The sequence below is a fragment of the Hippoglossus hippoglossus genome, chromosome 23 (genome assembly GCF_009819705.1).
Source record: "Hippoglossus hippoglossus isolate fHipHip1 chromosome 23, fHipHip1.pri, whole genome shotgun sequence".
NCBI classification, from domain to species: Eukaryota; Metazoa; Chordata; class Actinopteri; order Pleuronectiformes; family Pleuronectidae; genus Hippoglossus; species Hippoglossus hippoglossus.
The window spans coordinates 1,905,923-1,932,174 of record NC_047173.1 but is presented as its reverse complement, the minus strand read 5'-3'; the positions used below and the strand labels follow the sequence as shown (position 1 = coordinate 1,932,174).

Sequence of the window (26,252 nt, the reverse complement as noted above, 5' to 3'; positions counted from 1 at the left end):
ACTGTTTCAGCTCACATGTGTCTTTTTTTTAAAATATTAGATTAGACTGTGTTTGACTGTAGAATATCCACAGTATTACTTTTTGGCATCAAAACTCTGACCTCGTGACTCCCAACAAAATGACCCTAAGCTCAGCAGCAGAGAGTGAGCAGTGCCCGAGGGGGGGGCTTTCAGGCTTCGTTTCAAAGTACTCCACAGATGCTGCATTGTACTCCTGTAATATAATTGGGCTCACAATGAACAGTTTAAATAAAATAAAACTGAAATTGAAATCGATACAGCATAACCTAAGATATTGTTTTACTTTTGTCAAATCCTGGCACTTACATCACTCATAATGCAGCTCAAACACTTAACAGGTGTGTTTTGCAAGTCGGGGTGGGGGAAATTTTTGATTCACATAATTTCTTTTAATCACCACGCTTATTAGATATGTACTTTATTTAACCAATAGGTAGAATCCTATGACCTACTGTATGTATGTAATGTTATTTTAATATATTTTTTCATCAGCATGGCTTTAAGGCAAAGGCAAGGATATTATTGTACTGATGCTGTAATGGAGTCTGTTGTAAATAAATCACAGTACATATCAAATGTGTAACTAAGTATCGTGAGAGTATTAAATTGGGGGATAAGTACTGTCGGCTGGAGCACTGAGCAGAGATGAAAATCAGCCGACAGAGGATCTTTGTAACTACCAGACTTTGCATTTTCAAACTTTTAGTCTTCACATCCAGCCGACACTAACTCAAATGATATTGAGGCCATTCATCAGACTTCACAGGGCTCTCTCTGGAGACACAAACACAACCCTGACACCGGGAAATGTGTTCCCCTTTTAGCTCTGGCCTTTAGATCTGTCTGTAACTGAACTCGCCGAGTTAATTTCTCACATCTTTCAAATTGTCCCTTCCAAATAAGGAAGGTTAGACATCTTGCACATTTAACTGCGGTGGCACACAGGCACGTTTAATGAAAAATACAAAGTCCACACATTGGAAACACAACCTCAATGGAAGTGAGTTGCCATGGGTGTTGACAGTTAAACAAGCAGAGTTGCTTACTGTCTTCAAGTCCTGGATGTACGAGTCAAGTGAGCAGCTGTTTAAAATGAGATGCTTGTCTATTTGAGGTGTTACGGTACATAACACCTCAAACAGACCAGCATCTCATTTTAACTGGCGACTGATTTGACTGGGTTTTCACAAATGACAGCTAGCTTGGCAGCAGTGCTCATTTCATGGTCAACATCTGTGGTCGCTCGCCTCCGCTGTGATTGCGTTTCAGTTGTGTGGTTTTTGTGGTCGTGTTGTGGATTTGCAGCCGTGTTGTGACTTTTGCGTTCACGTTTTCCATTAATGTGCTTGTGTGAGATGTCGAGACCTCCGTATTTAACACTCTCACCTCCTGTTTCAACACACTGCACTCACTGTAGTTGTGTACACAGTACTTCACTCAGTGACAATTGGGGGTTCTGCTTTGTTTTCCGTTTGTTTTTGCTCTACCATATTTTTTTTCACCCAACTGACAGAGCTCTTTCCCTGTGACATTTGAAATTGCATGTGATCCAGGGAAAAATTGATGAAATTCCAACGCGATTAAAATGTCATTAACTGTAATGAATCACACAGTGTTATTACTTCATTATAATAAAAATGATTAACCATCATAAAACTGTTTATTAGAATATAAACAGACGGGATCTGCAGGGGAATTCTGTTCCTACCACTGCTAGCATTGATATTATGGCCTTTTTGTTAAAGTTGAGTCACCTGTGTTTCCCAGTAAAAGGGGGCAGTGTATTGTTTTTGTGCTCTAATTGTCCTGCTCAGTCGTCACCTTGATGGCAGATCTTTGGTCTTTGTTTTGCAGCCCTTCTAAAGGCCGCCTGCTCCAATAGGCTCTCATTAATCTTCCTTACAACCTTCATTAAAGCTGCCACCTCTACACCCATGCCCGCACTCAGGGTTCCTATCTCCTCCCTAATGCCTATCTCCTCGACCTTTATCTCTGCCCAGCATGCCTTCTATAATCTGTCACCCTGAAGCCCACGTACATCCCTCCCCTCTCGTCCCTTCGCCTTCTGGATCTTTCCTCTTTATTTCATCCCACCCCCTGTCCTTTTTTCTACCTAATGTCTAGTGGCCCGGAAAATCCAAATTCATACGAGCGGAGTGTTAAATTCAATTTCCGCCTTCTCCCGTGCCACTTGTATGCCATTTGTGAGGTGTGCGCTCCAAGTTTGTTGATGACTCAGACTTAAAAGCCCGTTCTTTGCGAGGATTGTGTTTCTGCTGGCTCTGTGTTGAACTAGTTAACCCTGAAGTGTCTGAAACGATCTTCTCTGATGATCTGCTGATGATCTGCAAACTGCCGACAGGTCATCAGCACATCGTGACTCGATTACCTTCTTAACTGCAACTAAAACCACCACAGCAACAAATGGCAAAAATAGATTTGTTTTTAAAGCTGCTATCCTAAAATATCATGACTGTTAGTTAGTGTGTCACACTGTGATGCTGAGTGTTGCTGTGGTCAGTATCTGACTGTTGTAGATCAGATGTGCCGACACAGGCCTATGTTTACAGCTGTGAAACATGTGCTTGGCTTTCTGTCTCGGCTTTGTAAAGTTAGAAAACAAAATAGTTACTGTTTAGGTATCTTTTCTGTGTCAAATCAATGCTGTTGCCATAGCTACAGCGCATGTGTAGTTGCCGTGTAAGTAGCCCCATGCCCTAGCTTGACATGCACTTATCTAGACATTTAACCAGGCGTCATGGCGATGCAGACCAACTATGATTGGTCAGCTTGTCGTCCATGAAAATTCACCCTCCTTCTGCCTCCATCAGTTCGGTGGCCATGCACATCATCTCCTCCGGCGTCTTCTCTCTTTTCTGCAATTGCAGCGACTTCAGAGCATTTATTAGCTCCAACTGAAGTGGAGTGTTTTTGTGTAACTTGTGTTTCGATGGTGTGACTGCAAACAGTGTAGGCCACTTGCATAGGCTCTGCATTGATCCTCTGCAGCAGCATTAGCCAGGCTTTAGTCTGCGGAATCATTTGACACCTCCGAGTGAGGATCAAAGGAAACTTTGAGCTTTCTTCTCTGCTGCTTTGTTTCTCAGTCAGCTGTCAGTGTGCGACGTAAGAACAGATGCATTCCTATTTTGATCAAACCACCCATCCTCACGGGGTACATAATGGCTCAAAGGACATTTGTATTATTTTCCTGTGTTTATGAAGTGATGTTTCGGGCTCTGGTCTACAACTCACTATCGTACCTGTACTGTTTCTGTGTGGACACACACAGAGCCCCATGAGCTGCTCCTGCTGCTCCACTAATGTGTACACATGGTGCTAATGTCAATCATCTGCATGAAGTACTGAATGTCCAAGGCAGTACTTTAACAAGTGTAGCAAGTAGAGGAGAATGGAAAGAATGTCATTGATGAAATGGTATGCCCTGAAAGAAAATTCAAATTTGAAAACCAAGCCAATAAGCCAAAACCTTAAGGACACAATACTTAACTACAGAATAAACAAATATGGACTAATATCTAAATATCTGCTAAATAAAAAAGAAAGTTGAGCGAATAAAGTGTAATTGTGAACAAGCAGTGATGATGTGTTTGCTGTATTTCAGGTCAGCAGGTTCTGGGTCTGGTGGAGAACCAGAGTGACTGGTACCTTGGGAACCTGTGGAAGAACCATCGGCCCTGGCCGGCTCTGGGCAGAGGCTTCAACACCGGTAAGTTCTTGATGACATGGCGCTGGCATAGAGACATTAATAGTCTGTTTGCGCTCATTGCTGCTGGAGTCATTGTTCTGCCTGTGCAGACACTCTAGTGTATCGTAACACATCTGGTCTATTTTTACCAGAGCAGCTGTCAGCTTCGAAGTGTGAAACTCACTTGTAAATGTGTACAACTGCTGATAGTTGACATGCATGTAGCTTGTTCAAGAATTTAATGCGGATGTGATGAATAATATCTTGTTATCACACTTTATGAAGTAGCACAGTGAAATAACTCTCATAATCCTCTGAGAAGAAGCTTTAAAAAACAGTGAACACTCTCGGAGTTGGTGTCGACCAAAAGCAGAAAATATGTAGCTTTCCCTTTTTTTACATTTTATTTCAGGTCCATATAAACAATGTAAACAGTCTCATATAACTAACAGTAAAATCGGTATATCTGCAAACCTGTATAAAAGTGATAACGACTTACATAAACAGTGTATGAGGATGAATAAAATGAATATAATACAGATTCAAATATAAAAGAATAAAATACAAAATTGAAAACCTATATTACAGAAAAGAACAAGGATGTAGGGGTGTGCCTTTGTGATATGCGTCTTTGCAAAGAGAACATTTATAGAAAACTAATTTTCTTTCAATCAGATGTTGTGAACCAAAATACCACATGATTGTGTCAGTATATTGTAACTAAATGCATGAACTGTCTATTTATGACATGGAGTACAATATACACCGTGAGGCAATATATATATATATGTATGTCAAACATGTTTTTTAACCAGATTGTTACATCTGCACTAAACTGTAGCAAACTGTCTGTCAATCTGGCTGTTTTAATCCAGTTTACATTACATTTTGCAGGTTGGTTGAGGTTAGGGTCTGGATTTGTGCTGTATATATATTTATTTATTTATTTATTTATTTATTTATTTATGTATTTATTTTTCAAATCTGTCAAGGTCATAGCATGAGATTTAAGAGCATGGAAAAGCCATTGAAGGCACATATACTTACAATTAAAATGCTATTTCATTCATCTGCACGTCGTATAAATAAATATATACACGTGTTCTCTACACTCTTGATAGTAATAGCTACACCACACATATGCTGAGAAAATGAATATTCTCATCAGGTCTTTCAATCTGTTTTGACTGTAGCATTATCAATGGTTTCTTATTGTAGCTGGCCTGCAGCCCTCTGATAAATGTCATGTTATAATTTAATCACTCTGTCAAACAGTAACATTCTGCAGCGCTTAAAAGTGAAAACCTTTGAAACAGTGCAGCATATATTGAATGTTGAAGACAGTGTGCAGCTCAGGTGTAGCTCTTGAGTGCATTTCTAGATTATACTGAAGAAGCACTGTTTGGCCACTGTGTCTATAGACAGTTCCTTGAGTGACCGTCACAAACACTTTACAATATGTTTCTATAAGATTGCGTAAACTTTGTTTGATACTTTTACCCATATTTCCCACTAAAAACTGTGACAGTTGTTGTACTTTATATCTTTATTATGGGTAAGCCAACACTGTGATTGTGTTGGTGTGTTACACCATCCGAGATAATTTGAGGGAAACTTAAGCTCAAAGAACTCGGTCTCCTGTTCTAAATAAATAACAGTGAGTGTGCAGTGAAGCAGGACACAGTCATTGATGGAATTTGCAGGCATCCAGCAGGCTTGTTAAAAGTTGTATGAAAACACATTTTCAGGAAGGTGCAGGGTATAATTCACAGAGCCTCAGAGCTGCTGATAGTGGAATGGATTGGATTCCATTACACGTTGCTATTATTTCCCCCTGCCTTTATATATAAATATTTTTACCTCCATCAAATCCAGCAGCACTTTCCCTTCAGGAGACATATAGCTCTCGTTGTGCTGTTTTGAGCAGGAGGATAAACCTTATATTGAATATAACCCAGAACAAGCAGTGTGGCCCACTGCATTGTGAATTTCAGCGGGAGCAGTGTGAAACTCCCCTGGACACGTCTGCGCTGTAAAGGTTCAGTGCTCCGCTCTTCAACCTCCCGTGAGTGTGACTGAAAAGCAAATCTCAGGGACAGAAAGGCGCGTGTTGCTTTTAGGCAGAACAGCAATTTGACAGGAGAACCTCCACTTCAGCTGCGGTCGGTCGTCTCTGTGGCAGTGACCGTGGCAACATACGGGGGGGCAACGGCACGGTGTGAAACATAGTTAGTTTGCTCCGATCCCCGAAAATGATTCACCTTGTCTGTCTTCTGAACGCTGGCTGCCGGATGTTATTCGAGGCAACTGGGGAAAAAAAGATTTGTCAGTCGAAGGAACTTAGAAGATTTTGTTTTTGAATCTTCCTGTTTGTGGCAGGTGCAGGAGGGGGGGGGGGAGGGGGGAGTCGAGCGGTGAAAAGCACATGAGCCTCTGAGAATAATTTGTGTTTCCAGGAGGATTTGAACATGTTTACTCCACCCAGTGCCAGGCTGTCTGCAAGCTTAAAGTCTACAGCTTTATCTCAGAAAATACAAGACTGTGATTCAGAGCCTCATGATGGGAATTTATCACCTTTACCAGGCAGCAAGATACTAATCTCTCTGTTTCTTAAGCTACCGTATCTCTGTCTGCGTGTGTGTGTGTGTGTGTCTGTGTGTCTGTGTCTGTGTGTGTGTTTGCATATGCGTATGCGTTCTTTCCAGGGGTGATTTTGCTTCTCCTGGATCGGCTACGGAAGCTCAGATGGGAGCAGATGTGGAGGCTGACTGCAGAGAGAGAACTAATGAGCATGCTATCCACCTCGCTGGCAGACCAGGTAACAATCCTCACACCTCACATGGGCAAATTTGTCACCTTTTGGCAGAAGTTGCTGTTTCACACGCACAAAATCACAACAACGCCTGTACCGGGGCGCCAGCTCTGGCAGACAGGTTAGACTCAGGTAACCTGTGTTCATCTTTGTGCATTAAATCACACAAACGGGGACAACAACACATATTTTAAGATGGTTTGTTCTTGTAGGTGTTGCTTGTGTAAGGGACAGATAGATTTTAATAAAAATAAAACAATTTATAAAATATATAATAAAACCCTAAGTCTTGAGAACACCACTGCTCTGCAACAGCAATGTGGATGCTAATGTTAACATGCCTGTCATTGTCTGGAAGCCACACATGCTTACAATTACCAAGCTAGCAGTCGGGTAATGTAATACAGTAAATGCTGGAATATACATTTTCCTCAGACGTATTCTAAAATTACAATACATTTACATCATCCAACAAAAGATTAACTTCCATGGTCCCTGCCATGTTTCAAAAGGTTAACACCTCTTTCAATTATTATTTCTTTCATTTCGTATTTGCAGACAGAAATGATGCACGTGTTTATTGCCATATAGAGCGAGGAGGTGAGATCCGATCACATGTGGAGACATAGGCTGTGTCCGAAAACCACTCACTTATCACCATATGGTCCACTATATAGGGAGTTCGCCATTTTGCAGTGGTGTCCGAATATTAAGTGAAACGTTTTATTCCCTGTATAATGCAATCATTATTTTACATAATACACAATGGAAAGTAGTGTACAACCGATTGTCACTAACCGAGCAATGTCATCATGCATTGCGCTCGCGGCAGAGAGACGAGAGGGAACAGCATGACCTGTCGTACAAATGTAAATATGAGCACAGCAGCTCATCACAGCACAAACTTTAGCGAACAAGTTTATTTCTACATTTAAAGAGGATCATTCAACATGTTTTCTACTTAAAGGTATGAATACTAATGCTACTATTTTGGGATTTTCCTACAGCCGACGTTGTTGTTGTCGGTGTACGTCATAATCCTGCGATAGTGACGTCATTACCGGTGCAGAGGAAATGCACCGAATAGTGTTCTCTTCTGCTGAGCTCACTTTATAGTGCTCTAAATAAAAGACCCTGTATAGTGAAGTCGGGGTTAGTGAATGAGCTGGTGATTTCGGACACAGCCATACCCTAATGACAGGTGTGAGCTGACATAGGTAGAGCTGTCTACCTGTGATGGGATCCCTCGAGGCAGATGTGAATTCCAGGTCTGAACGGGGCTTTAAAATATGTATACTACAGTAAATTGTATCCGTAGCTGCTGGCGGAGGTTTATTTTGTGTTTTGTGAGGTACCTACAGCAATGTTAATTTGATCAATAAAAAAATCGAACATCTAATAATAAGTCATACCTTAGCTTGTGCAGTCTTCCTAACGTAGTAAAGGTCACAATCTGAGAGCTCAGCGAAGGGTTTCTGTTATCGCAGAGCTCATCTTGATTACAGGTGCATTTATGATATTTTAATTCAACCTTCATTAAGCAAAGTCCTGCAAGGTATGCAGTTTGGAAAATGAGCAGGGCTTTGGAAATTGTTTCAGCATTCCTTCTGCTGTATGAGCTCTTCCAATGGCCTATCATCCCTCTTTATCACAGCCTTCATTATGTGGCCATAGAGGTTTTTATGTCTCCCATTACTGGAGTGGAATGTGTCTTGTGAACCTTCAAAACCTCAAATTGCTAAAATGTGTCTCCATTGTAACACAAGTACATCCACTCAAAGCTATTTCAAGTGTGCAGCCTTACGGGTTGTAATGACACATAAATTAAGAATAACACCTTGAACATCTGGAGACATACAAAAAACACCGCCAGCGCACAGGAGGAGTCAGTAGTGTTAAACTGGCCTCACATCTGGGGAGAATAGTTTCATTTAATTCGAGGCCATCAATTGGGTGATCATTCTTCTCACCTCTAATGTCAGTGGGGATGACAACGTTTTTCATCCATCAAAAGGTATTTTAATGGCCTCTTAAAGCTCACAGTGCAATCTCATGCTGTGCAGCCAAACCCATAAAATATATATTTTTAATTCTGGAGATTGTAAAGTTTGAAACTATTCTATATATATATATATGAATACAACGAGACAGGAATGATGATGAAGTCAGAAAAAAAAAATTACCGCAGAGTCATAAAAGAGTTACAAAGACAAACTGACCATAAGGAGACACAAAATAACTGGTAATACACTTACCAAAGAAGAACACAATCGCTCGCCCTCAGTCACAAAACAACCACAGAGATACTTAACTGGACCACAAAGAGACTCTACACCACCACAAAGAAGACACAGAATGACTGCAAATGAGTACAGTTACCATGGTTACAGGTGTCATTCCCCCCTCCATTGTGAGGTCAGTGGAAAAGATACTGCTCACCGACACGAAATGTCCATGTCACTCCGCTCTCAGGGAATGCGACTGTTGTCGGTAAATCAAGTCATCAGTATACACCTTCTCTGTGCTGTCACTGCTCACTCAGCATTAGCACAGCGCTGTTGTCAAGCCACAGAGCAGCGAACCCTACAGGAGCAGGATTCAGTCATCAAATACTGTTTATAGTCTGAGAGAAGCTGATACCTCAGAATAACATAGTGATTTATTTCTGTAGGGAACATCCAGAGGAAGATTTAGGTGGCGGATTGTTCTTCAAAGAACCGGTAATATCAGAAAACAAGACAGACAGAGACAAAATGTTCCTTCTTGGCGCAACAGGTCGGCTTCTGAGCAAGACTGCAGATATTTGGGGCTGTAGGGAAAAAAAGGAGCTCCGATCATCCGGCGTGCTTCCAGGTAGGCCGTCAACTAGCAAACTAAAAGAGCTGCTGTAAGATGCATTACCACACTCTGCACTCTGCACGGAAATTATACAAAAGTACCATATCACAAGAATAACTTAATTAACAACATGTTGGTCATACTCTCCTATAATTTGGGGAAAGCGTTTGTTTAAAAAAATCTGTTTTTGATACCGGTTAAATTGGTCTACAGCCAAAACTCCATGCAAAAATGCAAGTAAGATAAAATTCAGCTTCATGTGCACATCAAATAAACCCAGGTGTACGCCTGTAGATGATGAAACATAAGGCAAAGCATGAGGCTCAGTGTGTGTTTTGTGTGTGTTTTGTGTGTGTGTGTGCAGGACATCTTCAACGCTGTGATCAAACAGAACCCGTTCCTGGTTCACCAGCTGCCGTGCTTCTGGAACGTGCAGCTGTCCGATCACACGCGCTCTGAGAAGTGCTACAAGGATGTTTCAGACCTGAAGGTGAGGCCCTGCTGTCCCCGCCGCGAATCCACTCAGTCAGTTCAGACACAATAAACCCAATCTGACTCAACCGATGTAGGCTCCAGGTAGAAGCCTGTCATTCGCCCAGCATCCTCCTCCCCTGTGTCCCTGCTTCTGCCGGGTTAACCTTTTTCGGAAACAAGTACAAAATATGTCTTTTACATTTTTATTTGTGGCGTTTTCTTTGAAGAGAAAGGAATTCCGAGACGCTAAAGCATTTCTCCCATAGAGCAAAGTGATGAGGGGTTCACCCAGACCCATCTCTAGTGTTGACCCAGCACTGTGGAGATAGATCCGGCCTCACAAGACTATACAAGACCTGACCTGCATTAATCAGATTCTCAAGGCCCACACTCTGATATTTAATTTAACTTTTAAGCACTTTATGGATTTTGTAAACCTTGTAAAGAAACACCGTTTTTTTCCAGGCTTCAGGGGCAACCGAGGTGTAAGCACTCTGTGTAAGCACAGCAAGAAGTTAAAGTGGCAATTAATGTTTAACAAATGAAAGGAGATAAAGTGGCATTTTAAGCATCTATCTATGTCGATAACACAAGATAATCACCACTCACACATGGAGGGAACAATGTGCAGGTCTGGGATACAGGATGTTGTAAACAATTGGTTCCAGGAGGGAATGTGTAGGATGCAGGAGAAATGGCAGTTGTAGACACCTGTGGGACTTTGACAATGCCGACATGACATAAACGGGAAGGCATCTGTGCAGCCAATCAGGAGCTGTGAGTACCTACCAAACTGCAGACTGGATACAAGGGGTTGAGGGATGTGCTGGAACAATCCTGATCCTTGGCGGCTCGCAAAGCAAACCTTTTCGCGCAATGAGAGTACATACAATGCAAAGACGTGTATAAATATCACGTCACTTGTGCTGGGCGACGTAAATGATGCAACGAGACGGACGGAAAGACACGAAATTTGTCATATAAATCGTGAAACATCATGAGACAGATACAGACCCAGACACAGCTCTTGGAGAAAACTTCCCTGTGCTGTGTTTGCCTTCCTGTTCGCCTTTAGTTGGTCTTGTGAACACACACATGACATCACTGGCTTCTCCCCGCGATTCCACTACAGGTATAATGCAGACATTGTTGTCACTTAGTAGTCAGTAGTCCTTTGCTGCCAAAACTCAATGAAAACTTGTAGGACACCATGTGACAGCAGGTCAGAGCCGCATAGAAAGGACCAACAGCATATTGGACAGTGGTGGTCATCATGATTTGACTCATCATCATGTTTAAGTATTTAAAATGCTGTTGTTCAATAAAATCAGAGCATGATGATATAAACACAACCCTCCTTTACTCTGTGGCTCTTCTGAACAGGTGATCCACTGGAACTCCCCCAAGAAGCTGCGGGTAAAGAACAAGCACGTTGAGTTTTTCCGGAACCTGTATCTGACCTTTCTGGAGTACGATGGCAACCTGCTACGGCGAGAGCTGTTCGGCTGTCCCAGCGAGGCCGACCACAACAGTGAGAACGTAGGTGGAGCTGCTTCTGTAGTTCTGGTTGGGGCGTCTATTTAGTGATGAAGATAAGTACAGGTGGTGGGAAACTAGCATCCAGGCAGCTGCATCGGAGCCAAAGAAAGTATAACTGTCGAATCCAATTATCACCGCACTCACCTGCTGAGCATTGTTGAATCCCAGATGTATCAAGGAATTAGGGAATTTTGTTTGTGCTGTTGATAAGTATAGGATTTGTTTTTTAAGAAATTGAACAGCTTTAATAATTGGGCACTGGTTCTTGAGGCGATTTAGACTCCACAATGTGGCCTGACATGGCATATGCTCATATTTATAACTTTCATTTGAGTTATTACTTGAAAAGGTTGCGTTGCTCAAAAGTTTAGAAAACACATCACGTTCCTGTCCATTGCTGCAGCTCCTCCGTTCAGCCTCTGTCTGAAACACTTAGCTCCTTTCGCTCTAAGACCCCCATTCCGATGAAGCCCAGCACGCTCTGATTGGCCAGCTCACCCACTCTATTGGGATCGGTCCCTCATTGCACGGAGGAAATGTGGACCTCCACTCCACTGGCTTTGTTAAGGGACATCACGGTACCCCTGGGATGTTTTTGGCCACATTATGTAAATGAATGTGCCACAATGAAGGACTGCCTTGACTACTCAACCGACATCCCCTCTGTATAAGAGGAGCTATGTTCTCATTCACATTCTCAAAACGTGTAAGCTGTGTCTGTAATTTTAACCCATAGAGATATATGCCGATCGTCATCTTGGTTAGCCTGGAACACATTGAGGAATAGACCCAGTTTGTATTGTTTTGATTTCTTCTTCTGGCGAGTGTATTGCCTCCTCCTGATGGTTAAAAACAACTTTAAATCTCTGTAACAGCCACGTTGGTGAAGACAGCTGCTGTTCCTTCAGCTCGTCCTGAGCCGCCCTGATAAAAGAACAGCTGGTTCTGAAGACAGCAACAGTCCTACCGCTGTCAGTCAGTCAGTGTGGACTGAACAGATGGTAGCTCGTGTGTAACGCTGACAACGTACATCTGCTGCAACAGTTCGCTCAAAGGCATCCAGGTTAAGAAGAGACGTCTACACAGAGCTCTAAGTATGAACACCGTGAATGTCTAGAGACGGAGCAGGCAGGTAGTGTGAGTTGTCCGTTCAGAACAGGTTTAGGAGAAACTGTTAAGTGCAATCTGCAGACTGTTGTATGTTTTAAAATACCTGTTCTGCACCTCCTCAGTTTTTTTGACCTGCTAAAGCTCACACATGGCCAGGAGTTTGTTTTTTACAGGACAAGCCTCGATGGGGTGTAAAAATTATTCAGGTGTCAGCTCTGTGGCCAGTTAATCACATTATAGATTTCCATCGTGATGTGCCAGGCTTTTTTTTTTTTTCTTCGCCAACAGCCAATTCCGATGTGTCCTTAACTCAGGAAATAGTTTGCCCACTCAATTTTTCAGAGTTTGAGCAGCGATTTAAATCCCATTAACGTGATTATTAGACTAATGAAGTCACCGAGGGACTGGCTCCGGCGGGCTCGTTGCAGACCGGGCTCCTTCAGGGCCTCGGTGCCACTGCAGCCCAGTCACTCTCCGCAGCTCGGCGAATCACACAGCGCTCACAGCAGAGCCACGCCACACACCAAGTCCTCCGCTGACAGCCCCCCCTTTTAACACGTCTGTCTAACTCTCCCCACAGCACTGCTCCACTGTGCTCTGCTGAGCTGCAGCGATTCCAGTGTGTTTGAGCTCATCTCCACTTGAATTCAAATCAAGCCAGATAGACCCGAACAGAATGCTGACATCCATAATTCATTGGTTGATGTGTTGCTCTATTAACACATCACTTTTGCAATCCTCCATCACTGTTTGCGTGGGACATTTCATCAGAAGGTCGAAAGTTGAGCTGAACACTGCATTTTATTACATCTGCACATTACATGCATATTATTTGCATAACATTATTAACACCCTTAAAATGGACTTATGTAGGATTCGATTCCTGGTCTTTGTCATGAAATGGCAGACTCTTGACCAACATGAGTCAGTACAAATGTAGACATGCATATTAGACGTTTTCTAGTGCAAGTGTCCCGCTGTAAAATGTATGAAAAAATGGAAATGAGGGAGGAATACGGAAGCCCTGTGTGTCATATTACTGTCATGTCTTTCTATTAGCAAGGAATGTACTTTAATTTAAAAAGGGAGGCTCTAGGAAGCCAGGTGAGTATATATAGAGTAACTGATTATGGTGGTTGAAGGGTTCAAGCACAGGTCTTCCACCAAAGAAACCATTTAAAATCGTTAATTATTTTTCAGTTGTCTCTCTGTGTACCAGGTGATTCAGATTGTGCATTCAGCTCCTCACATCCGCTCCTCACACATGGAGGGAGTTTGACGCTCAGGCTTTCTGGCGAAACGTTTAAATATAATAATAAAGAAAAGAAAAATTAAAATAATGAGTCTACTAAATCAATGAGTAAAATGCGATTCATACGCCAGACCTCTCCAAGGGAAAGTGACCAATCAACCACCACAACCAGCTCTGTATAAGCCCTTTGTCACTCTTCATATCACCTCACCTGACTTCCTAACTACTCTCTTTCCAAAAAAATAAAGTCTATCCAAAAGTAAGACACCTATCTAATAGTGTCTGTCTGTATGTGGAATGCATATCTCGAGAACTGCTCATTCAGGTCTCCTATAGATGAAGGACAACAGCATAATGTTTTCTCTTTGTCATGACCAAGGTTCCTTATGAATTGACCTGTAATGTAACTGTGTCTATTTCCAACTTTCAGTCTGCTTGTCCAGTTCTCACACCACATCAGTCGTGCTCTTCCATGCCATGTCAAGTCAGATTAATGACGTAGCCATTAGTGATTTAAACTGTTGGGGATATTTATGTTGTCACTTCCAGCTGTTCAAGAACAAGCAACATAAATAGGTCTACAGGTAGTGATGGTGCCAAACCTTCCTTATGTGGCAGCTTGTACCTGTAGTGAACAGTCTCAAGACTTAACTCTTTAAGAATGTGAGCTGAAATAGTGTGATTAGCCAAACAGCACACGGAAAAACCATTAAGCCTGGTGCAGTGTTCTACTTGTGAAATGATTAATCATGTTTCTGTTTAAGCAGACTTTTGTGCTTTTGATCACGGTGCAGAATACCCAGGCAGAGAGGCAGTGGCACTGCACGTTGCTGATGCAGCAAACAGCATCTTCAGGGGCTTCCCTCTGGCCCTTTCACTGCCTCACTCCTGTCTCTCTCCTTCTCTCCCTGCAGCTCCAGAAGACTCTGTCCGAGCTGGACGAAGACGATCCTTGCTACGAGTTTCGGCGAGAGCGATTCACCGTCCACCGAACCCACCTGTACTTCCTCCACTATGAGTACGAACCCAGCTCTGACAATACTGACGTCACTCTAGTCGCTCAGCTCTCCATGGACAGGTAATGTCAGACTGCTTACCTGTAATCGGAATACTGCTGTAAAGTTTTCTAATTGTTTTGAGCATCCAGGGTTCCACAAATAAAGTTCCATATCTTATCTATATAAATAGCGTCAGATGAAACTTCAGAGGCTGGCATGATTACAAAACTTTCTTGCTTCATTTTTCAGTAGAAAAGTTGCACAACTATATAGGGTATATCTGATTTTTAATAAAGCACAGATGGTATAAGCCTGTATAGATAAAACTAAAGGACTAACAATACTCAGGGAGCTTTCTGGTAATCCAATCACAGAAGGGCATTTTTAGACCTTGGCAGAGAATTTATACCTTTGCCGAGGCCCAACTGTCCCCTTATTAAACCACATTTTAATTTGCTAGATTCAGATTTTTTTGGGGGGGGATCTGCACCAATGTGCTCATACTCATAAATATTCATATATCAGTAAGAATTGATATATGAATATACCTCATCCTCCCACCAGGTGTCATGGTAATCAGTTCAGCAGTTGTTCCGTAATCCTGCTAAGTAACAATCAAACAGACAAACAAACAAATGCAGACGAAAAGATAATTAAATGGTTTTAAACTGCCACAACAAGTTCTCTTTCAGATTCTAGGCCACTTTGGACTAATTTAGCAACTACTTGTTGTTTTATCATGATTGCAATGACGACACTTTATAATCCACACCCCTGACTGGCTTTATCTCCACAGTTGCTAGGGAGTTACCTCATGGATGTTGTAAGAATTGGAGCCTTCCTCCATACCATACTAATGACCAAGGATCTCTCAGGAACATAGTTGAAATAGCATAAAGCTGCAGCATGGTTACATTATCCCTGGCTCTTGTGTCTCTGTGTGTAGGAACCCTTTGAAAAGAAAATTGAAATGGGAATATACAACGGATACAACAGTACTTCAGGTCCGGGGGCTTCTCGGAGTCTGTAGCTCCCTCCTATCATTTGGGACACAAATACTTCCACCCCCCTTCAAAGCTGACTGCTCACCCAGTTAGAGGAACTTGTGAAAGTTCATGCCTTTATTTTCAATTCCAAGACTCGTCACATAGCTAGTAGTCTGTGCAGTGCACAGAGGAAGCGGTGCAGGTGACTGGGATGGAATTTGCTCTTCGTGGTGCTGCTTTTACCAGACATGCCTCCGTGAATAATTATCCTTTACAGCCGTTTCCATGCACATGCACACACATATGAAAGTGCCTCTGGCTCAAAGTGTTCACATGCAAGTATTCAGGTTTATATTTCATGTAAAGGGGGGGTCATGTACAAACAATAAAGCAGAATGGATGCCACTGTTCTGCTAACACCATGCTGAGACACAATGAGGCCTATTGACAGATCTCCGATATCTGAATAGATATTACAATGTTGGGCTTTTTAGTGAATTTGGAACACGCCAATGTCAGATTTAATAAAGAGCTTTGTGTTATTTGTGAAGGTGCAGAGACGATTCCATGGATTTTATCCTCAAACATCAATCTGCTATTTATATGCAAATTGTGCTGTTTGTTTCATTGCTAACTGTGGGCAGGGGGATTAAAGGCTAATTTCTCAGTGAGCATTGTGTTTTTCTGCAAACATGCAATTCCTCTTAAATACATGTATTGGAGCAAAACATGTCCAAGTATCTTTGAAGTGTAGTCCTTGGGTGACCTTGTTATTTTTCCTCGCCCGCACAATATGACAACTTGCTCCATTTTGGCCCCTAAAAGATCAACAGTGATACATGTCCACCGGTCCCACAAAGACACCACGGGAGTTTTCTTTGTATTTCCACACTCAGTCGATTTGCTAGCAAGGACATAGAAAATTCCCATGATGCTCTTGTGACCTGTGGATCGGTCATCTTGCCACTAAATGCATCAATAAGGAAGCACTGGCTCTCAATCTCAGTCTTATATCCGACTGAAGCACCTTATAATATGATATGTACGATTAAGAAAGGGACAGTTTCTTGCTCTATACTCTACGTTCTCCAACAGTAAAGATAATGCCTGGATTTTGAGACCACCAGCATTACCCCCTTCAGATGCAATATCTTTAAATCTTGTCTTCAGTGTTTGTTTTTTTCATCCGAATGTTTTCTCACTTTTTCAAACTGCGTGTTTGCAATAACCTGATTCCTCATTGGGATCACTTAATCTAAATAATATACAGAAAAGGCATTGCTCATCTGAGGAAACTTTCCTCACGTTAAATCATGAAACCAACAGAATAAAATGCTTTTCATTCAAGTGAAGGGATGGACTAATAACTTTGGCTCTCCTTTCCAAATTCTGTTCTGCTGAGGTTCAGTTTGATTGAAATTTGTTTGGCACATGTTCCTCTGAGGATGAGCACTTTTTATTAAAGGCATCCCACAAGCATTTCTGACGTGCCACACAATGTAAAACCACAACACAGGATAATTATGTAATGCGAATTCATTCATGCTCCCAGGGTGATAAACATTTAGATTTAAATAGTTTTTTAAATCACCCACAGGACAAACATAATTTAAGCCCCTATTTAATATTGTCAGTTTGTTGTGTCTTCTGCTCTGCAATATATTATTGTATGTATAATAAACATGGCTGCCTCTAGGGGCTGCTAGCTGACTATAGACTTTATCTTGTTTTAATGAGGCCCGTGGAGGGCCCGGAGCCACCGCGGGCCTGTTGCAGATCCAAATCAGTGTCAGACACTGAGCAAATAACACAATCTCACCTTCAGATAGAATACCATATTATAAACTGTAGTTTGGAAAGAATTCGATTAACAAAACATGGTTTTACAAATTAAGCCGTAGACACTTCAGAATCTTAAATACAGAAAGATAGTATTGGACTCAGTGAATACTTTAGATGTCTATTAAATATTAACATTGTGTGCCAGACTCATCAAAACAGTTCTTAAATATTGGTTCTTCAACAAAAGTATTCCTTTTAGGCAGGCTGTCTGAAAATGTCTTTAATGTAAGAAACATAAAATAAATATCTCTACTCTGTTTTGCAAGTTTAACAAGTGGCTGAGTAATTCATTATTCCCCACACAAAATAAATTGAATCTGTGATTTGTAGTTGTTATGTTGGACCACATATCTCACTTTAAAAAGTACCAAGCAAACAATATAAGTTGGAAAGGGTCAAAGAGTTGATTTCTAACACTTCCATTTTTTAATTTTGCCATTTTTGCAATTCGCAAGAGGCAAATTTGTGCATTCAAATTATTATTTGTTTTAATTAATGCACAGGCCTGAAAATTGAAGCTCAGTACATGTTAAAACAAACCAAGATCTGTCTATAGTGTAGTGTATTGAACATTTCTATATACCCTTAAGCTGGTGTGGGATGTAACTTAATATCTTGTTAGCATTATTTTTCCCCAAGTTGTTTTGCACAAACATTATTATCTCACATCCTCATCCAAAAAATGAAATGGGAAGAACTTGACTCTGATCCATTGCATAGTGGAGGATAGTGATGCATTTTTTTGTGAAGTCACTTACCCTCTGTCCTATCTGCTGCAGGCTCCAGATGTTGGAGGCCATCTGTAAGCACTGGGAAGGCCCCATCAGCCTGGCCCTGTACCTGTCCGATGCCGAGGCCCAGCAGTTCCTGCGTTACGCTCAGGGCTCCGAAGTGCTGATGAGCCGAGGGAACGTGGGCTACCACATCGTCTACAAAGAGGGACAGTTCTACCCAGTCAACCTCCTGCGGAACGTGGCCATGCGGCAGGTCAACACACCCTACATGTTCCTTTCAGACATCGACTTCCTACCCATGTATGGCCTCTACGAATATCTCAGGTAAGAGGGGAGAGAAAATGTGTTGAACACCAGCCATGATGGTATTCAAACAAAACATAAGGCCTCCATGCTGGTGACAGGTACGGCCGGAGGCTTTATGCTTTCGGGTTGGCCGTCTATGCACCCAATTCTCGTCAGACTCATCTCAGGAACACTTTGAGGGAATTTTGTCAAGTTGTCGACTTGGACTCAAGGATGTAATGATTCGATTTCTGGTGATAAAAGGGTCCAGCAACACAAAACACATTCGGTCATGACTCAAGAGTTCACTTATGACATAGGACAAAAAACACGAGTCTGGAGAGACATGGATGTAAAATGCAACTTCACTGGTTGGTGGAGGTGTATAACCGCTAAGTACTAGTTCTAGTTTTTTGAACTATTGTACAAGCAGTAAGTTTATAATTTATTCATGTGTGTGTTTACAGGAAGTCAGTGGTGCAGCTCGACATGGCCAACAACAAGAAAGCTCTGGTGGTTCCAGCCTTTGAGACGCTGCGATATCGCCTGTCCTACCCCAAATCTAAGGCTGAGCTGCTCTCTCAGCTCGACATGGGTACACTCTTCACCTTCAGGTAAAACCACTCTTCTGTTTTTGTGTAGCCAACAATGTTCAAGATCATACAAGTTTTGGTTCAACAGAACTGCAGCAGCTCTTTACATTCTTCCTAGTACGTAGTAGAGGGTTGCAAAAATCAACGCTCAATAATATTGATTCATTTTTTGCTTCATTCATTAACTCAAGTATTAATTTAACCCTCAGGGCCATACTGAGACAGACTCATTTGCACTTATGCTGAATTATCAATAGATAACGTACAAAAAGCAAATTGTGTTGAAGAATTTCAAAATGATGGACAGTTACACATTTGGAATGCTAATGACAGCACATGCATGAAAAATAGGCAATTACAAAACATTTTTTAATTTAATGCAATTTTAAGCAATTTGTGAGAGTACGATCATTGGAAGGTTGCTGTGTTCGACGTTGTGGCAACTAACAAGGCACCTTATGGACACAGTAGGTGTGGGGAAGCCAAGGCGAGTCAAGCTGCAAAGGGATGCCTGGTTGGCAGATACCTGCTGTGGCGGTCACAGACCTGGGTGTGGGGGCAGCTCATGGAAGTCTGGGCAGACTATCCAGCAGCTCATGAAAGGGAAGCAGGGCTCACTCAGGCTGCTTTCAGCAGGGGAGTGGAGCTGCTGATTCGGGATATAATTTCATGGTGGAAGGAACACTTTGAGGAATTTCTCAAACCAACCAACGTGTCCTCTGTGGCGGAGGCAAATTTTGAAGACTCAGGGTTAGTCTTAAGCATATCTCAGGCAAAGGTCTCTGAGGTAGTTAAGAAGTGCCTCCGTGGCAAAGCTCCAGGAGTGGATGAGATTTGCTCTGAGATGCTGAAGGCTCTGGACACCGTTGGCCTGTCTTGGCCGACGCATCACTTCAGTGTTCTATGTAGGACTGGCAGACGAGGGCGGTGGTTCTTTTTTTTTTGCCCTCCAGAGTGAACACTCACTTCACGCTGCTCTGTGGGGTGAAATAACTCCTAAGTCCTGTCTGCTTGATTACTTGAATCAGTCTGTGACAGGTATTTGAACTTGATACAGTCTCATGGTTTTGTTTCATATCTACAGTCTGCAAAAATGTTGTTGCAAATTTACAATCTGTCGTTACCTCTCATTAACTCAGACTGCTCGCTTGTTTACTGCATGAGTGCAGCGCCCGTTCTAAATAGGCTTGTTTGGAATGGGCTGTTTGCTCCGCCTGTGGTGATGCTGGTAGGAGCTTTCTCTCTTCCCACGGAATCGTGAAGCTGCACCACCACCGCTGCATAAAGAGCTGGTCATCTGTTTATTCAAAAGTTCAGTGACTCTTGACTTGGTACATAGAACCCCAAACTGTAGAGTCAGTTGCCAGTGCTGTTATCGTGGACACGTTGTGAACATGCTTATCAAATGAACGTTTTTCGAGATAAGCAAGTCACACACAGACAGAGATTTCTGAAATTGTTGGATAGATTATGTGAATTTCTTTGTAACACAGTGCAATATCTGCCAGTCCAATAAAACCTTTATATCTTGGGGGTGGTTGTTACAACAGAGACACGACTTTTCCCATCAAAAATCATTTGGTATGCCTTGTAAGGTAAAGTCTTCAAATAGAGTCTACGCTTTTAAGAGCTCCCGTGATATAAAGACAGGTTCATAACTGAAATGACACCTAGCATTCTTGACAGCGAAGTTCACACCGTCTCCATCAATAGTCAGAACCTTTTCCTCTTCTCTCCTGCCAGGTATCATGTGTGGACCAAAGGCCACGCACCGACTAACTTTGCCAAATGGCGGACTGCCACCACGCCCTACAGGGTGCAGTGGGAGGCAGACTTCGAGCCCTACGTAATGGTGAGGCGGGACAGTCCCGAGTACGACCGCCGCTTTGTGGGCTTCGGCTGGAACAAGGTGGCTCACATCATGGAATTGGATGCGCAGGTAACTGTACCCAACTCTTATCTATCTGTATTAAGCATTAATGTGTTGTATTTTCTTGTGATGGTGATAATATAACCAGATTTCTAGGAAAACATTTCTTAAGCTCAGAAAATAGGAATTCAGACCATCATGAAAAATAAAACTCCCCACAAAAACGTGATTGATAAACAAGTTATGGCAGGTGTGTTAGTAAATTTACTAACGTTTTACAAAAGACAAGAAATCCAGCCAATGGCTCGCCTCCAGTTTTTTTCCAATGCTGTTGCAAATTCTGCTCCAGTAAATATATTCTTGTCCACAGACACAGAGGATGCTCTCTGGCCACCTAAACTGTGTTCTCTAAATGTTAATCTATCAGCTTTATGCTGGATTTACATCACGGGAAGCACTTGGGGTGTCTTTGTTTTCTGGCTTTGGGAGAAAGATGAAAATCCTTACAAATATAAACAGAGTCCTTGTCCCCAAGTCATTGAATACCATTTTAAAGAATCACTCCCGTTTATTGCAGCACTCATTTCTTCTCTTTATTTTGGCCATCACTTGTAAGAGCAATAAGAACATTGTACCTGCCAAGTGAAGCGCTAAAATCTGGTAATGCACCAACATAGCTCAAATGAAATCAGACTGGGCCAAAAACACAATAAGTCGAATGATCAGAAATAAAACGACCTCATACCTCTGCTCTTGTCTGATCTGCAATGCCCTTGTGGAAAAGTCACATCTAAAATTAGGTGCTATTATCAAGGCTTTATTAAACGGCCTAAGGTCAGGTTTGGCTTAATTGTTCATAACCTATTCAATTAAATGCCATCTTATTATGAAGGAGTCCCTGATCGTGCCTCACAGCCTCACGAGCCTCGACAACGTGACATTTGAAACCTTGGATTCTGATTCATAAGAATGCTGTTTCCTCAAAATAAGACTTGTATCTATATAACGAACCACCTTAAAGAGGAAATATAAAATCACATGATATAAATGCTCCTCAGGTAAGAGGGGAGGTATCATCAACTCTGCCCTTCCTGTCCGGTCGACTGAGCTCTTCAGGTTCTTTCAGCTCATTGTTTTGGTGTTCGAGCCTCAAAAAACTCTGCTCTCATTAGTCTTTTCCATCAGCAGCCATTCTCCACCCGTTACTACCGAGATGAGTGGGATGAGCAGCGAAGAGAGCCAACGGGCCTTTGCACCAGCTGTGTGTTGTGTAACTCCTCCGCTGCCCTCGAACTAAGCTGTGTTTGACTGTGGGCAGGATCACTGGTACTCGTTCAACAAAGTTACATCATAGCTGAACACTTGCACCTTTTCCCGAGCAGGAGAACATCATCAGAGGAAAGGTTTCTGTTAACCACGCTTCTCCGGGAATGGTCTGTTTGTGATGAAGTACATTGATGTGCACACGGATGTAATGTGCACTACAGCTACTGGTGTGTGGATCAGTACAAATATGCAGCGGACGCAGAAATTGTCACTGGTTCTATCTCGTTGCTAAGGGGTTGTGCCAGGAATTAAGGTTTTCCTCACTTGTGTTAAGGTTGTTTTTTTTTTTACTTTTCTTTACCCATCTTTAACATAATAAAAAAGTAAAACCGCTACTGAAGCGGTTGTTAGATTATAAATTGTATGAATTAGTTCATACTTTTACTCTTTGTAATTCATGGGAGGTACTTAATTTTAATAGAGTAGCCTAAAGTTCTCTTCTTCTCCTATATTACTCAAATGCTGCACAGGAAACATTCAGCCACTTATCTCAAAATGAATGGCATTGATGCCCAGTGTCTGGTGAATGTGTGGACAATAGTTTTTTGCTAATTATAAGTCATTATAAGCTAAGGTACTATAAGATATATCAACTGTATATGTAAGTGTTGTTTTTTTCTTCTGCCACATAGTGAGCAAACAATGTAAGAAATCCATCTTTATCCTAAAGCAGCCAAAGAGTAAAGAACAGTCACATAGTCCACAAACTGACTCAGAAATGTCAGTTATGGTGTTTTTTCCACCACTTACACTGACTCAACTCGACTCACTGGTACCAGGCAGACAATATTCATATCAATGTGGCGTGGTTACAGTGGTGATGACACATAAATCTGTCAGGATATCATCTTCAACGCTGCACACACACACAAACAACGGTGGGTATCAAAGAAGTGCTGTTCCAAAGAGTTCACTGCCACTGTGGGGTTGTTGTTGGTAGCTGAAAACATTTGTATCCCAGTCCAGGAGAAGTTTGAAGACATGTCTGCCTATACTGGGAACAGGTGGAGGGCTCCCACAGTGTATTGGTGCCATTGATGGATCACAGAACCCCATATTGGCACATCAGAACTACCACTGTGACTATTTCAACTGTAAAAGCTGGCGCTGCACCATCCTTCATGGTGTTGTAGCTGGAATGGGACTCTTCTGGAACATGTTTCCAGGACAGCCTGGGAGTTAGCATGATGCTCGTGTTTTGTGGATGTCCACATTGCGGGGGAGCTGGCCAGCAGTGGCAGCTCACACTAGAATCACCGGTGGAGTGAATGTTGGCTACTACATCCTGAGCGACTCTGCCTATCCCTTACAGAACTGGCTCTTAAAGCTATTCCCTGACTTTGGATTGCTGACATCTGAACAGCAGATCTACAACAAGTTACCTCATGGAAAGAAATGACAGAGAGGCCTGTAATAGTGAGTGTGATGCACCTGCAGCAGCTGCAAATATATATGTTAAATGTAGTTCAAATACAAATGAGTCCTATATACATGGGGCACAGGGGGTCTGGCTGCTCGGCTCAGTGTACTCAGGATTGCTGGGAGGGCTTGATTTAAGGACGCAGTTGAAGCAGTCTCCTCCCTCCTCGTGGCCTCTTTCTGCTCCCTCCCTCACTTTTGCACGATTGAGGAACATCTGTAAACATCGCTCACACTGTGCTCCACATCAGCCTCAGCTGCCCCACATCCGCCGCCTGCATCCCCCTCAGGACAGGCAGATGCTGCTGTTACTGATGCTTCTTTCCTCCTGGAGAAAAACAAAGGGCTTTATCAGTGCTGTTTTGGTGAATACTCTAGTTTGAAACCTGAGACAATTCACTTATTGGTCAAAGCCTGTCTATTGAAAATAACAACAGCACCAGTGGAAGAGTGTGAGTCTTAGAAAATTGTTAGGTCAACACTGTTACATTTAATTCAGCATAGTCTACTAGACCGCATTATTTAGCAGACTTTAATTTATTTAATGGATGTTGAAGTGCTGAACGCCTACTGTTTGTTAGATTAAATTTTTTAATATATATATTTAGCTGAAGACAAAGTGCTGCTGGCAGCAGCAGTTGAAGATGTAGATCAAACTATGAGACGGATGTTTATAGATCAGTGATTGTAGCCTCAAACTCTGACCCAGTGACAGACTCGTGATTTAAGTGATTGCGATTAGAGTGAGAAGTACTGCATCACATAATCTAACCTACAATATGATATTATAACTACTGGTGAATGTGGATGCATACTGACTGGTTGCCATTGTAGAATAGCAATGGTTCAGAACATCCCCTCTTGCACGATGATGTTGCTGTAGTGATGATTCTCTCTGACAAATCAGTAGTGTGCAGAGTTTCCACATCGCCCTTTGGTGTTATCTCAGCTCACCTGGGACCTTGGTGGTGTTGATATTAAAAAGGTAACTTGTACCAGGAACTATCTACAGCCTTTGCCCAATGAAAAACCATGCAGTGGGAAAAGGGCTTTATACAACAATATCTAAAGTTTGCCAACAGTAGCTCACATGAGTCACAATAACTAATTGATCATCTAGGGAGAGGTAAGACAACAACAGGTAATGCACAACCCTTATGTGTACGTGGCCGCCCAAGGTTGACTTGATTTTCATTCATTAAAGACAATAAATGTGCAGTTTTATCTTTGAAAATATAACCTGACGCACCAGATGGTTTGTTACACAGACCCATCTGGGAAGCCTTGTTTGGAAACTGTTTGGGAAAAGGGCAAATATACTTCAGGTGAAAGGCTGAATCATCCGTCTATCACGGTTTATCACAGGTGCCAAAGTCAGTCAGGAGAGGAGTGAAAACATATTTCACATGGAGAAAAGCCTCCAGTGTTGTCCTTTGCTCTCTTTCCAATGAAATACTCACCAGTTCTGATACGACTGAAGCCACATATGTGCTCTTTGTTCTGAAGGGGCTGTCAATTTTTGTTACTCAACATTTTTTCTTGCTCTTCTCTCGCTGCAGGAGTACGAGTTCGTGGTTCTGCCCAATGCTTACATGATCCACATGCCTCACGCGCCCAGCTTCGACATCACCAAGTTCCGCTCCAACAAGCAGTACCGGGTCTGTCTCAAGACCCTGAAGGAGGAGTTCCAGCAGAACATGTCGCGGCGCTACGGCTTCGCCGCCCTTAAGTACATGACGGCCGAGAACAACAGCTAGCCACCGCTGCTGACCCTCGCACCCCCGGTGAACTGCTGAACACACTCCAGAGCCTGGGGGTGTGGTGGAGGGAATGGGGTGTTGGGGGGGGGGGGGGGGGGGGGGGGGGGCAGGGGGGCAGGGGGGTATGATGGCATGAGGGACTACAAGAAACTGGCCCTCAGCGTCTGACTGCAAGGGGTCGGACCAGCTGAACGTGGGCCCCGGCTGTAGGGGCCCTGGGCTCCAGATGTGGAACTGTGTCGGACGACAGGCAAAGGACAGAAGACATTTAATGCCTTGCCATATTTGTAAGAGCAGTGACAAAGTTGTGAGCTATGTGTAACATTATGTACGTGTGTGTGAGTGTGTGTGTGTGTGTGTGTGTGTGTACATGCAGGTAGATGAAAGGTGTTACTGTGTGTGTGTGTGTGTGTCCCTTCAGGGTGGTGCTTGGCAAAAAGCTTAAGGAGAGCTGAAGATGTGAAGCGTCGGGAGCTTAACATTCTGTTTGCACGCTGCAAAGAGGAATGCCTTCCAAGTGCCACGAAGTAACAAAAAGCTGCTGCGGTCTGACTGACAGCGCACCCCGACTCAAATGCAAATCGCCGGCGAGCGGCAGAGATAAGACAAAGCAGTAAACACGTCCACACAGATTTGGAAAATCTCCTCCTGACGAATGACACGTGCTCAGATATTGAGTCGAGC

At 42.6% G+C, this 26,252-nt stretch overlaps 1 protein-coding gene across 1 annotated transcript in view; it reads left to right on the top strand.

The window, feature by feature from the left end:
- Nucleotides 1-25,596, top strand: part of large1 (LARGE xylosyl- and glucuronyltransferase 1) — a 115,867-nt gene extending 90,271 nt beyond the window's left edge. Inside the window, exons 7-15 of the mRNA XM_034578588.1 lie at nucleotides 3,647-3,751; nucleotides 6,436-6,548; nucleotides 9,745-9,870; nucleotides 11,238-11,393; nucleotides 14,670-14,833; nucleotides 18,361-18,639; nucleotides 19,068-19,214; nucleotides 20,937-21,132; nucleotides 25,368-25,596. Of these exons, the coding sequence (XP_034434479.1) occupies nucleotides 3,647-3,751; nucleotides 6,436-6,548; nucleotides 9,745-9,870; nucleotides 11,238-11,393; nucleotides 14,670-14,833; nucleotides 18,361-18,639; nucleotides 19,068-19,214; nucleotides 20,937-21,132; nucleotides 25,368-25,565 (1,484 nt within the window). The 3' untranslated portion in view covers nucleotides 25,566-25,596. The remainder of the gene's footprint in view (nucleotides 1-3,646; nucleotides 3,752-6,435; nucleotides 6,549-9,744; nucleotides 9,871-11,237; nucleotides 11,394-14,669; nucleotides 14,834-18,360; nucleotides 18,640-19,067; nucleotides 19,215-20,936; nucleotides 21,133-25,367) is intronic.
- The last annotated feature ends 656 nt before the right edge of the window (nucleotides 25,597-26,252 follow it).